This window comes from Procambarus clarkii, chromosome 10 (genome assembly GCF_040958095.1).
Source record: "Procambarus clarkii isolate CNS0578487 chromosome 10, FALCON_Pclarkii_2.0, whole genome shotgun sequence".
Lineage (NCBI taxonomy): Eukaryota > Metazoa > Arthropoda > Malacostraca > Decapoda > Cambaridae > Procambarus > Procambarus clarkii.
In genome coordinates, this window is record NC_091159.1 from 15,482,347 (window position 1) to 15,497,137 (window position 14,791).

The following is a 14,791-nucleotide window of genomic DNA, read 5'->3' on the forward strand; positions in this document are numbered from 1 at the left end:
AGAGAGAAAAGGATTTGCGAGTGGATATAATTCCAATACTCAAGAGGCACACACAAACTGGGTAACATCAGTAGCATATGGTATCCTGGCAAACGTTTGAACGGGGTTCAGAAACATAAACCAGGACTCTTTTTCAAGGCAGTCCCTCACAGCCTTTGTTAGTCAAATACTAAAATGTGCAGCGTCGACCTGGAATCCGCACCCTATGTAACATGACCAAAATTTACAAATAGCAGAAGTTTCACACTAGATTATTACCACAAGGTAAGAAAACTAAGCTATGATGACAGGTTAAAGGAACTAGCCCTCAAAACTCTGAGAGAGAGGAGAAACAGAGGGGTACATGATCGCAACATGCAAGATGCTGAGAGGAATTGACAAAGTGGACATGGATATCCTCTTTAAGGTAAAAGTAGGACGAGAGGACATACATGGAAGCGAGAAACGCAAATGAGTCGAAGAAATATAAGATAATTCTCGTACCTTGAATAGGTGGTCAGCAATTTGAATGGACTGAAGGAAGAAGTGGTGGAAGCCGCTTCCATCCACAACTGTAAGGCCATACTCGACAAAGAATTCGAACGTCAGAATAGAAAATTTATAACGCAAGAGGTACAACAAGGCTGGTAGGAGGAGCATAAAGAACTAATCAGTGATAGGTAAGTACCACCACCATCAGCATTAACCACCATTCCACCAATCACCATAACCACCATCCCACCAATCACCACCAACCACCATCCTACCAATCTCCATCAACTACCATCCCACCAATCACCACCCCACCACCAATCTGAACACCAACAGCTCACTAGCTCTAAAGACTTCCCACTCGGCTCAGCTGGGGTAATAGACGAAGCCACGAGACATTCAGAAAGTGTCAGGTGCTTGATGAGAGAACCCGTTATGGTGAGGTGAGAGAACGGTGAAGGGGAGAGAGGCGAAAGAATGGCGAAGAGAACAATGGAGGAGAGACACGAGAGAATGACGGAGGAGTCGCAAAGAGAATGAATCTAATTCTATAGTTTAGGTATTTACATTGGGAAAGATTATAGAGGTCAGGAGGATAAAATAGAGAAATTCTCACTTCTCTAAAAGCTTACTGTAATATGTCTTTGTAATGTAATGGTTTTGATGGGTATTTTGGCCTTGGTGATATTAGGCAACGATGCCAGTGAATGTCTGTGGGACACCTTTACTTGGTCAGGTCACTTGATTATATCAGTATCTTGTGAGGACCTGTCCCAGCTCCTGTCAGGCCAGGAGTGAAGTCTCTCTCTCTCTCTCTCTCTCTCTCTCTCTCTCTCTCTCTCTCTCTCTCTCTCTCTCTCTCTCTCTCTCTCTCTCTCTCTCTCACCTCTCTCTCTCTCCACCTCTCTCTCTCTCTCTCTTCTCCACCTCTCTCTCTCTCTCTCTCTCCACCTCTCTCTCTCTCTCTCTCTCTCTCTCTCTCTCTCTCTCTCTCTCTCTCTCTCTCTCTCTCTCTCTCTCTCTCTCTCTCTCTCTCTCTCTCTCTCTCTCTCTCTCTCTCCCTCTCTCTCTCCCCCCCTCTCTCTCTCCCCCCCCCCTCTCTCTCTCTCTCTCTCTCATATATATATCTTCAGAAGGGTGAAGATGTATTGTTAAATACGAAAGGAAAGGAACTATCAGGAGAAACCGCTAAGCCACCACGGTTATATAGCACTGGGAAGAGGTCAGGATAATGATTTGGATTGTTAAATACGAAAGTACTTAAGGAAATTCTTGTTTTAACTCTTCGTTCTTGGTCTGATACTGTCACATTTTTCACCACGTGTTAATTTTCGTGATTTACACACACACTATATATTACAACTACAAAAAACTATATATATATATATATATATATATATATATATATATATATATATATATATATATATATATATATATATATATATATATATATATATATATATATATATATATATATATGTCGTACCTAGTAGCCAGAACGCACTTCTCGGCCTACTATTCAAGGCCCGATTTGCCTAATAAGCCAAGTTTTCATGAATTAATATATTGTCTGTAATTTTTTTCTTATGACATAATAAAGCTACCCATTTCATTATGTATGACGTCAATTTCTTTTTATTGGAGTTAAAATTAACATAGATATATGACCGAACCTAACCAACCCTACCTAACCTAACCTAACCTAACTTTAAAGGTTAGGTTAGGTTAGGTAGCCGAAAAAGTTAGGTTAGGTTAGGTTAGGTAGGTTAGGTAGTCGAAAAACAATTAATTCATGAAAACTTGGCTTATTAGGCAAATCGGGCCTTGCATAGTAGGCTGAGAAGTGCGTTCTGGCTACTAGGTACGACATATATATATATATATATATATATATATATATATATATATATATATATATATATATATATATATATATATATATATGTATATATATATATATATATATATATATATATATATATATATATATATATATATATATATATATATATGTCGTACCTAGTAGCCAGAACTCACTTTTTGGCCTACTATTCAAGGCCCGATTTGCCTAATAAGTCAAGTTTTCCTGAATTAATATATTTTTTCTATTTTTTTTCCTTTGAAATGATAAAGCTACCCATTTCATTATGTATGAGGTCAATTTTTTTTATTGGAGTTAAAATTAACGTAGATATATGACCGAACCTAACCAACCCTACCTAACCTAACCTAACCTATCTTTATAGGTTAGGTTTGGTTAGGTAGCCGAAAAAGTTAGGTTAGGTTAGGTTAGGTAGGTTAGGTAGTCGAAAAACAATTAATTCATGAAAACTTGGCTTATTAGGCAAATCGGGCCTTGCATAGTAGGCTGAGAAGTGCGTTCTGGCTATTAGGTACGATATATATATATATATATATATTAGTATATTTTGGTAGCAGTCTTTCCTGTAGACATATTTTATTAAATATGACCGAAAAAGTAAGATTAATAATTCTAACACGAATTTTCTCAATCTTTCGTACATTATGCTTCACTGTTGGAGGTAAATCAAAAATCACTTCTCCAAAATTCATTTTTATTTCTAGTCTGACGCGACACGGGCGCGTTTCGTAAAACTTATTACATTTTCAAAGACTTCACAAATACACAACTGATTAGAACTTGCGTTTCCCTGATTTTATATCTACATTTGAGTGAGGTGGGAAGGGTGATGTGGCATTACATTTGAGTAAGGTGGGAAGGATGATGTGGCATTAGAGGATATTAATAGGGTATTAAAAGTATCAACACAAGACAGAACACGAAACAATGGATATTGAATAGAAGTGTTTGTAGAAAGCCTATTGGTCCATATTTCTTGATGCTTCTATATTGGAGCGGAGTCTTGAGGTGGGTAGAATATAGTTGTGCAATAATTGGCTGTTGATTGCTGGTGTTGACTTCTTGATGTGTAGTGCCTCGCAAACGTCGAGCCGCCTGCTATCGCTGTATCTATCGATGATTTCTGTGTTGTTTACTAGGATTTCTCTGGCGATGGTTTGGTTATGGGAAGAGATTATATGTTCCTTAATGGAGCCCTGTTGTTTATGCATCGTTAAACGCCTAGAAAGAGATGTTGTTGTCTTGCCTATATACTGGGTTTTTTGGAGCTTACAGTCCCCAAGTGGGCATTTGAAGGCATAGACGACGTTAGTCTCTTTTAAAGCGTTCTGTTTCGTGTCTGGAGAGTTTCTCATGAGTAGGCTGGCCGTTTTTCTGGTTTTATAGTAAATCGTCAGTTGTATCCTCTGATTTTTGTCTGTAGGGATAACGTTTCTATTAACAATATCTTTCAGGACCCTTTCCTCTGTTTTATGAGCTGTGGAAAAGAAGTTCCTGTAAAATAGTCTAATAGGGGGTATAGGTGTTGTGTTAGTTGTCTCTTCGGAGGTTGCATGGCTTTTCACTTTCCTTCTTATGATGTCTTCGATGAAACCATTGGAGAAGCCGTTATTGACTAGAACCTGCCTTACCCTACAGAGTTCTTCGTCGACTTGCTTCCATTCTGAGCTGTGGCTGAGAGCACGGTCGACGTATGCGTTAACAACACTCCTCTTGTACCTGTCAGGGCAGTCGCTGTTGGCATTTAGGCACATTCCTATGTTTGTTTCCTTTGTGTAGACTGCAGTGTGGAAACCTCCGCCCTTTTCCATGACTGTTACATCTAGAAAAGGCAGCTTCCCATCCTTTTCCGTCTCGTAAGTGAAACGCAGCACGGAACTCTGCTCAAATGCCTCCAAATGCCTTCATATTCGACCTCGAGACACAAAAGAAGGTCACTACCAAAGATACCTTACAAGCAGAACTTATTGCAGAAGGAGGAAAGAATCGAGGCAACTACAGAAGCACCATACTGTCCCCCGAGCTTAGAGCGGCAGCTAAAAGCCTTCGTGAGAACAAGGAGATAGTTGTCAGGAGAGGTGACAAGTCGCCAATATATGTCATTCTTAAAAAAGACGAGTATCTGGCGAAAATGAACATCATACTCTCTGACCAAACTAAGTTCCAAAGGGTAACGAAGGACACTACAGCCGAATTAAAAGCAAAGGTCAACAAACTGATCGAAACTGTGAACGCCAAGAAATCCGGACTCCACCTGCCAAAGATCATTGGGGAATATAAACCTGGATATGCGTATGGAAATGTCAAGACGCACAAGCCTGGAAACCCACTTCGGCCAATCATTAGCCAGATACCCACACCCACGTACAGATTGGCGAAGCGACTCAACGGCCTGCTGACTCCTTATGTTCCTTGCGCCTTCAGCCTGAAGTCTCCAAAGGAAATTGTGGACTTGCTGCGGGGCGCACGGGCCACAGGGATAAGAGCCTCGTTGGACGTAGAATCGCTGTTTACAAACGTACCTGTGGACGAGACAATCGGAATGATAGCCGACAGAGTGTATCGTGATCCAGCCTGTACTCCTCTTGACATGCCAGAAAGTATTCTGAGGAAACTACTCCAAGCTTGTACTAAAGAGGCACCCTTCTTGAGCCCGGATGGGCACATGTATAAGCAAGTAGATGGGGTCGCTATGGGTTCTCCCCTAGGTGTCCTGTTTGCAAACTTCTACATGGGTACCATCGAGCAAAAAGTCTTAGTCGACATGAACTTGAAACCGGCCATATACTGCAGGTATGTTGACGACATTTTTACACAGGTACCTGATATCAGACATCTGCAGGAGCTGAAGGAGGCATTTGAGCAGAGTTCCGTGCTGCGTTTCACTTACGAGACGGAAAAGGATGGGAAGCTGCCTTTTCTAGATGTAACAGTCATGGAAAAGGGCGGAGGTTTCCACACTGCAGTCTACACAAAGGAAACAAACATAGGAATGTGCCTAAATGCCAACAGCGACTGCCCTGACAGGTACAAGAGGAGTGTTGTTAACGCATACGTCGACCGTGCTCTCAGCCACAGCTCAGAATGGAAGCAAGTCGACGAAGAACTCTGTAGGGTAAGGCAGGTTCTAGTCAATAACGGCTTCTCCAATGGTTTCATCGAAGACATCATAAGAAGGAAAGTGAAAAGCCATGCAACCTCCGAAGAGACAACTAACACAACACCTATACCCCCTATTAGACTATTTTACAGGAACTTCTTTTCCACAGCTCATAAAACAGAGGAAAGGGTCCTGAAAGATATTGTTAATAGAAACGTTATCCCTACAGACAAAAATCAGAGGATACAACTGACGATTTACTATAAAACCAGAAAAACGGCCAGCCTACTCATGAGAAACTCTCCAGACACGAAACAGAACGCTTTAAAAGAGACTAACGTCGTCTATGCCTTCAAATGCCCACTTGGGGACTGTAAGCTCCAAAAAACCCAGTATATAGGCAAGACAACAACATCTCTTTCTAGGCGTTTAACGATGCATAAACAACAGGGCTCCATTAAGGAACATATAATCTCTTCCCATAACCAAACCATCGCCAGAGAAATCCTAGTAAACAACACAGAAATCATCGATAGATACAGCGATAGCAGGCGGCTCGACGTTTGCGAGGCACTACACATCAAGAAGTCAACACCAGCAATCAACAGCCAATTATTGCACAACTATATTCTACCCACCTCAAGACTCCGCTCCAATATAGAAGCATCAAGAAATATGGACCAATAGGCTTTCTACAAACACTTCTATTCAATATCCATTGTTTCGTGTTCTGTCTTGTGTTGATACTTTTAATACCCTATTAATATCCTCTAATGCCACATCATCCTTCCCACCTTACTCAAATGTAATGCCACATCACCCTTCCCACCTCACTCAAATGTAGATATAAAATCAGGGAAACGCAAGTTCTAATCAGTTGTGTATTTGTGAAGTCTTTGAAAATGTAATAAGTTTTACGAAACGCGCCCGTGTCGCGTCAGACTAGAAATAAAAATGAATTTTGGAGAAGTGATTTTTGATTTACCTCCAACAGTGAAGCATAATGTACGAAAGATTGAGAAAATTCGTGTTAGAATTATTAATCTTACTTTTTCGGTCATATTTAATAAAATATATATATATATATATATATATATATATATATATATATATATATATATATATATATATATATATATATATATATATATAAATGTTGTACCTAGTAGCCAGAAAGCAGTACTCGGCCTACTATGCAAGACCCGATTTGCGTAACAAGCCAAGTTTTCCTGAATTAATATATTTTCTCTAATTTTTTTCTTATGAAATGATAAAGCTACCCATTTTATTATGTATGAGGTCAATTTTTTTATTGGAGTTGAAATTAACGTAGATATATGACCGAACCTAACCAACCCTACCTAACCTAACCTAACCTATCTTTATAGGTTATGTTAGGTAGCCGAAAAAGTTAGGTTAGGTAGTCAAAAACAAATAATTCATGAAAACTTGGCTTATTAGGCAAATTGGGCCTTGCATAGTAGGCTGAGAAGTGCGTTCTGGTTACTAGGTACGACATATATATATATATATATATATATATATATATATATATATATATATGTCGTACCTAATAGCCAGAACGCACTTCTCATCCTACTATTCAAGGCTCGATTTGCCTAATAAGCCAAGTTTTCATGAATTAATGTTTTTTCGTCTACCTAACCTACCTAACCTAACCTAACCTAGCTTTTTTTGGCTACCTAACCTAACCTTACCTATAAATATAGGTTAGGTTAGGTTAGGTAGGGTTGGTTAGGTTCGGTCATATATCTACGTTAATTTTAACTGCAATAAAAAAAATTGACCTCATACATAGAGAAAAGGGTTGCTTTATCATTTCATAAGAAAAAAATTATAGTAAATATATTAATTCAGGAAAACTTGGCTTATTAGGCAAATCGGGCCTTGAATAGTAGGCTGAGAAGTGAGTTCTGGCTATTAGGTACGACATATATATATATATATATATATATATATATATATATATATATATATATATATATATATATATATATGTGATATGTTGGAATTAGTTAAATAATATTTAAAGATCACGTTTATTTGCTTTATTATTGAAAAACACAATCATCATGAATTTGTAAAAACTACAAAATACACAATTTCCAATTATCTAAAAAGTTAGAACGAAAATAAAAATGTTAAATATTGAAGTAAATATTTACCTAAACCCGTCTTAATGATAAGACTCGCAAGGAAAGGTAACTTTATTAAATAGTAATCAAATCACAAAAGGTTTTCACTCAATGTGAAGAATAAATGATAAAAATATTATGTGAAAGCTGATCTTTAGCATCAGAATCATGAACAGCAATGAAAGCTCAATTTGTGTACAAGAAACATACTCAAAGAAAATGGTATTGGGGCACCAATATGATGTAGACCTTAAATTAATAGCTGGATGATCTGCCTGGCGAGGTATGGAGGAATGTGAGGCTTGGCAAATAATCAATCACCAAAAAAAAAAAAAAAGAGATTGGCAATTACGTTAATTAATCATAAATAATTAAAGAAATAATACATAATTTTAAACGTTTGTCACAAGCAGAGGTTTTTAATGGATTATTTGTGTTCTTTCAACACTTTTTTGTGGTGTTGATGTAAATCCCAAGGGGACGAGAGCCCTACACAAGATGTCTGAAATATTTTGTTTCAGGAATCTCGGGAGATGTTGCGTGTCATGCGATACTCAGGCTGGATAGATCCTAAGAGGAAATTTAATAATGTTTGATATATGACATTCTGTCTTGGCTTCCGGATGCAAGGTAAAATATCATGACTCGCAGTGGGGGGGGGGGGGGGGGTTGGGTGGAGGAGGGGGGGGGGGAGGAGAGCTACATGTGAAGGGGGGGGTGTGGTGTGTGTGGGTGAGGGGGAACATGAAGGTAGAGAAATGGGGAGGTGACTGACGCGTGCTGATGTCTCCCATCAGTGACTGATGTGTTCTATCAGTCACCCACTGATCATCGAGCTCCTCCCCGCCCGTGCAGACACCGTACGTTGTCTGCGGATCTTATATTTCATCAGTGTGTGCTTTCAATGCATCTTATCCATGATCTGGCTCAGTTACAGCACCCGCAGACATCAGTTACAAATTCCGCAGACGTCAATTACAACACCCGCAGACGTCAGTTACAACACCCGCAGACATCAGTTACAACACCCGCAGACATCAGTACAACACCCGCAGACGTCAGTTACAACACCCGCAGACGTCAGTTACAACACCCGCAGACGTCAGTTACAACACCCGCAGACATCAGTACAACACCCGCAGACGTCAGTTACAACACCCGCAGACATCAGTACAACACCCGCAGAGGTCAGCACTGGTCAAAGTCAGCCGGGGTCGAGAAGGGCCACCAGCTGGCAGTCCGAGCACCTGGTAAACATCGGGTCTACCAGGCCGAAGAGGGTCCGGTTTCGAAGAAGTCAGGCGATGTCGCAGCTACATCACAGCTTCGGGTTACCTGAGGATATGACTGGGTTACCTGGGATAAAACTGGGTTGCGTGAGGATAAAACTGGGTTATCTGGGATAAAACTGGGTTGCGTGAGGATAAAACTGGGTTATCTGGGATAAAACTGGGTTGCGTGAGGATAAAACTGGGTTATCTGGGATAAAACTGGGTTATGTGAAGATAAAACTGGGTTATCTGGGATAAAACTGGGTTATGTGAAGATAAAACTGGGTTATCTGGGATAAAACTGGGTTATCTGGGATAAAACTGGGTTACCTGGGTGAAGGACACTTACCATACTGTAAGAGAGTGACCCCAGCCTCCCGTCGGGGCCGCCACCCCACCTGCTGTACCTCCGTCAGACTGTTGACCAGCAGCTCTCCCCGCTCGCTCACTCCTGCCGGATAAACACTAGTGAGTCTGGGAAGCTACTCGTTATCTCAAATGAAGTTAATAACAAATTCTTGTATTGCCTCAAGTCCGGTATTGTGTGCGGTTTACTGAGGGTCCACAAGACTGACATTTATTTATTTATATACAAGAAGGTACAGTACATTGGGTTCATGAGAGTACAGAGACTTGAGGTTTACATTCTTGTAAAGCCACTAGCAAGCTTAGTGTTTCGGACATTGCACTATAATCTATACTTTGGGTAATAGGAACTCTGAATGTTTATTCTGAAGGATTCTCTGTTCCTTTGTTGCAACCTCTGGAAGTTAACACTTACAAAGGCAAGTATTATTTTTCCTTTCCACTACATATCAGAAATTGAAAATCTGAGTTTCCAGTTATATGATCGAGCGACTTTATTTCGTTTCATGATATTCTTTTACAAGAAACTAATACCATATTTGGTAATTTTTGCTTTTTGATTCTGAATTGGTTGGAATATACGAGAAGAAAGTGGTTTAATACTTTGTTGAGACTTTCAGTTCATGATTATATATTTATCTTCAAATAAAATCTTTATTAATCCTGACTCAGGGTTAACAAAGTGTCGCTAGTCTTGTAGCAATTTTGTGCTGGTAAGATTTATTTTCGGTCCAATTTTCCAATTATCTGCAAAATTGCAATTATTGATGTCTAGTCGTGTAATTCGTTTATATGTATGTTGTAAAGTCAAAGACATTGCTGCAGTTCAAAATCTGGCCGGATATAATAATGACAATTAGGGGATCTTTGACAAGCCGACGGCTTCCAGTCCTCGTCGAAGCCACTAGTGAGATGGTTGCCCTCAGGTAATTTCAGGTAATTATAAGTACCCAGGACAGAGCCTGGGACATTCTACTTACAATAGTCTCCCACTCGGACTTAACACCACTTACGTTGACATTGTTTTCTTTAAAATAACCATGTTCTACACTAGCTTAGAATAACTTCTCTAATAATAATACGATACATTGACCCGGTACTTATACCGGGTCATGTTAACAGGGGGAGAGACACACAGGTAAAGTGCTGGTGTTGCGAATGGTTTACATAACAATATAACAGTTAACTTGAAAAGGAAGGTATATTGATCCAGGGAGGAAATGAATAGTTGACGAAATGGACAGGTGAGGAAATGGACAGGTGAGGAAATGAACAAGTGTTGCTGGTTGCTCCCACGCACCTGGGAGGGCGTTGACGGCGAAGGTGGTAATTACATGCTGAGGAATACTGACCCCGCCCATGGCAGGGTTGATCTCCACCGTCAGCTCCAGTACTTCCCTCAAACAGTTCCTGAAGAGGTACGCTTCCTTCAGGTATTCCAGCCCAGAAAAGACTCCTGAAGGGAATACTGTCATGGGTTAAAAAAAAGAATACAGCGATTAGTGGAATAAATTATAATTAAGATTATAGGCATATAGCTGAGCATGGTAGTGCGGGTGTATTTAAACTGTCATCACAAGTAGAAATATAAGCTCTAGTACAAGTGAAAGTATTTCAGTGTAGTTGCATTAAAATATATTACAGGTACAGGAACAAGTGGAACTATGAATACAGGTAAACCTTCAAGAAAAAATTCACAAATTATATTCGTAGGCAGGATACAGCAATGCTTCGGTTACCAGTTTGAAAAATTGTGTTAATCATTAGGCTGGTGCTTACGACAATTACTATGTAACAGTTGGCAGGATTACGCTGTGACTAACATCAACTGATGTTAGTTAATCAGTATAGAACACCAAGAGCATTACGGTCTGCCTTTAAATCTCCTTACATTTTCAAGAACTGACATATAATAATTTAATAATGTATCACTGGCTAATACTGCCTAATAAGGTAAATCTTTATATTAATACAAGTAGTTAATTTGAAGAAATTTTAGAACGTGTTATCGTTGTGCCTGAGAATATTTATGGAGAAAAGATGAGCGTTAACGCATTATTTTTAAATTATCTTTAGTTTCTCCTATTTTCATTAGACTTGTCCTCATTTTCTTCAGAAACAAAAACATGAAATTAAGGGATAACTCCTGAGACAAATTTCAAAAACTTTCATGAAGCATTTATTTACTTTTCCCCTTATTTTGAATTCTTTTTTTCCAGAGAAGAAACTCATAATAGGTATTTTTTTAATAATTAAAGAATTACAGATATAGGTATGCTTACCTATTTGGTCGTTCTTTAATTGCACAGAACAAGAGTTAGGAGCAGTGACTCAGATGGCCTTATAGGGCTATTATATGTTAATTTCCACACGATTCCCGAGATACAACATTAAGTCCAAGTTTGATCGAATCACTAAGGACATTAACAACGTGTCCGAGACAATCATGTAATGTGCTCTCTCTAGTTAGTCACAAATGCAGGGAAAAATCGACTAAACTCGAGTGTGTAAACTGTATTGATAAATGTTTGGATTTGGTCAAGGATGTGAGGAAGAGTGTGGATGTGAGAGGAGTGTCAGTGTGGGTAAGTGTATTACACTCTTGTGAATTGGCAAGAATGCTTGACAAAGGCAACATTCACCATGAGCTGTAACGAAACGGCTTAATGACGGCTAAAAACATCTCGCATCAACATGACACAGAACCACCAACACGACGCTAAATCTCCAACACAACAACACTGAATCTCCAACACAACAACACTTAATCTCCAACACAACAACACTGAATCTCCAACACAACACTGAATCTTCTTACCCACCTGACGGTATGTCCCGAAGCTGTCTCCTGCAGGTAGACGCTGGAGAGGAAAGGTGTGGAGGCGAAGGCTGCCACAGGAAGCACCCCAAGAGGGTTCATATTCACGTGCAACGTTTCCAAGCTGTCCGAGGATACATTAGGAAACGCCTGCAGGTTGTTGAAGCCCAAGTCTCGCAGGGTGAGCTTCGTGAAGGACTCGAGGTGCGGAAGCTCAATAGATTGTTGTGATAGAACTGGAGGGAAAATGCTGTGGGGAAGCTTCCGGAAAGGGCGTTGTCCTCCACACTCTCTAGGACTCCGTTGTGCACGCTTGAAGCGTCGGAATGTGACGCTTCCTAGGACTCCATCTCGTAGGATCCTGTGGTAAGGGTGATGACCAGCTGGTGGAAGGCGGTGACGGGGAAGGAGGAAGAGAACACCTGGGATAGTTGGTCTCCGTCGGTCACAACCGAGCAGTCCATGGTCAGGGTGTCCAGCGTGACGTTGGTCCACTTACAGGGTTTTATGCCCTCAGCATCCGGACACGGAGCCTCTTCCATCATCTCTTCCACACTTTCTCTAACCCACAGACTCTCATCCCTTTCTTCCCCGTCTATGCTTCCGACCCGCTCCCTCACACTCCCACCAGTATATCCGACCTTATCCCACACACACATACAAAATGCCATAGGATAAGTCGCTCCACAACATCGTCGCCTGACCGTCGATTTCCTGTGGCGTCTTCACCCTGCACCAGGCCTCCCACGTAATAACTGCCAGAATAACTGCAACAATGATTTAGCTTCATGTTGTTCTGTTGGCGGCTGCTGGACTTACTATGGGTGCTGACGATGGTGGAATAAAAAGCATTTTGTATGTACAAAAACTGATGCAACCGAGACTTTCACCCGCTCTCCCACACGCCTGTTCTACCCCACATACACTATCAGCTCCCACACACTCGACCCACACCCCCCACACTAGCCCGCACTCCAACACACACACATACACCTGGCTCACTCCCACTGCACTCTTTCCCACACGTTATTCCAACGGCCACACACGCCCGATCCCACACACTTTCTCAGGGTCCGTAGAATTACCCAAAACTACCCAAAGCCTCCTAGCATTACGTAAGTAATGAAGAAATATTTTTCCTCTGAAATAATCTCATGTCATAATGAAATTAGAAGTAAGTACATGGCGGGTGACGCCGTAGGATAAGTCGCTCCACAACATTGTCACTTGGACCGTCGATTTCCTGTGGCGTCACCTGCCACATATTTATTTCTAATTTCCTTATGAAATGAGAGTACATCAGAGTCAAAATGTTTTTTTCATGTTCCACATTCAGCGCCAACATTACAGTGAGTAAATATACCATATTTCTTCATTTCTTACACTAATTTTAGGAGGCTTTGGTCAGTTCTACGGACCCTTTCTTGCCCCACTCTTAGTCAATATCGCTCACGGTCTCTCCCACACTCTCTCCCACATTTCCAGCCCAATCCCACACACTTTCGCCTGCACTCCCAGCCCAATTCCACACACTCTTACCTGCACTCCCAGCCCAATCCCACACACTCTCGCCAGTTTTTCCGACCTTCTCCCATACACTATGGTCTTCACCCTGCACTAAGCCTCCCACGCTAACAATTGCCAGAAGGAGGAGGAAAAGGAGGCAGCAATGACAGAGGAAATTCATGTTGCTCTTATGGCGGCTGGTGGAGTCCTGAGTGGCGGCTGGTGGAGTCCTGAGTGGCGGCTGGTGGAGTCCTGAGTGGCGGCTGGTGGAGTCCTGAGTGGCGGCTGGTGGAGTCCTGAGTGGCGGCTGGTGGAGTCCTGAGTGGCGGCTGGTGGAGTCCTGAGTGGCGGCTGGTGGAGTGCTGAGTGGCGGCTGGTGGAGTCCTGAGTGGCGGCTGGTGGAGTCCTGAGTGGCGGCTGGTGGAGTCCTGAGTGGCGGCTGGTGGAGTCCTGAGTGGCGGCTGGTGGAGTCCTGAGTGGCGGCTGGTGGAGTGCTGAGTGGCGGCTGGTGGAGTGCTGAGTGGCGGCTGGTGGAGTCCTGAGTGGCGGCTGGTGGAGTCCTGAGTGGCGGCTGGTGGAGCTCTCGTCACTGACTATTAGTGCTGAGGTAGGGGGACAACTTAAGTACCTAAAGAAGGTGATGTAACCGGTAACTTATCATCAGGGAGGGTGAGGGGTGGGGGGAGATGAGGGAAGGGGGCGAGGGAGGGGGATAGCAGCGGAGATGGGGAGTTGGGGAGTGCGAGATGACACATACACAGTCCTTGATACATGGGAAGGGAGCTGTGATAACGAGTCTCACATGTGTTAGATGGACGATAGCGAAGCTTTTTGTTGTTTTAAGTAAATTTTCTGCCACAGATCTGGAAATTCACTGACACAATGTAAGCAGCAAACTATATGTATATCTCCATATGCTCTACTCACACACTACTTACATACCAGTGATTATCTGTGTCTACGAGGAGGTGAGGTCTAGTTCTGTATGCCCCGCCTACTGAACTTGGGGCACCTTTAGTGTTTATAGTTCAACTATCTTGATAGTTGAATTCTTTACTGAGTCGCTGCCCCTCATAGTTAAGGATAGAGGTGGCTTCCACAACTTCTTCTTTGAGAGCATTCCACTTGTTGATCACCCAGTCTGGGCAGGAGTGTTGTGAGGAACGGGTTTATACAAGTGTATAAACACACTCATTCACTGTATATTTATGTATTCAT

At 41.6% G+C, this 14,791-nt stretch overlaps 1 protein-coding gene across 2 annotated transcripts; it reads right to left on the reverse strand.

Annotated features, from left to right (window-relative positions):
* Window positions 1-7,510: 7,510 nt before the first annotated feature.
* On the reverse strand, window positions 7,511-14,172 carry LOC123748058 (uncharacterized). 2 transcript variants are annotated; one of them, XM_045730262.2, is made up of 4 exons: window positions 12,072-14,172; window positions 10,550-10,717; window positions 9,233-9,334; window positions 7,511-8,947 (listed from the first exon to the last, which is right to left on the reverse strand). In XM_045730262.2, the coding sequence occupies exons 1-4, from the start codon at window positions 12,167-12,169 to the stop codon at window positions 8,944-8,946; spliced, it is 372 nt and encodes a 123-aa protein (XP_045586218.2). In that variant the 5' UTR covers window positions 12,170-14,172; the 3' UTR covers window positions 7,511-8,943. The 2 variants fall into 2 exon arrangements, with proteins under 2 accessions (XP_045586218.2, XP_069177750.1); XM_069321649.1 differs by having other exon boundaries at window positions 10,550-10,705; window positions 12,072-14,169.
* Window positions 14,173-14,791: the final 619 nt, after the last annotated feature.

Coding starts and splice junctions, on each gene's coding strand:
- LOC123748058 (XM_045730262.2), bottom strand. CDS start 12,169: ATGAACCCTCTTGGGGTGCTTCCTGTGGCAGCCTTCGCCTCCACACCT. Junction 10,718..12,071: donor GCTTCGGGACATACCGTCAG/GTGGGTAAGAAG, acceptor AACCCATGACAG/TATTCCCTTCAGGAGTCTTT. Junction 9,335..10,549: donor CGCCGTCAACGCCCTCCCAG/GTGCGTGGGAGC, acceptor TTTATCCGGCAG/GAGTGAGCGAGCGGGGAGAG.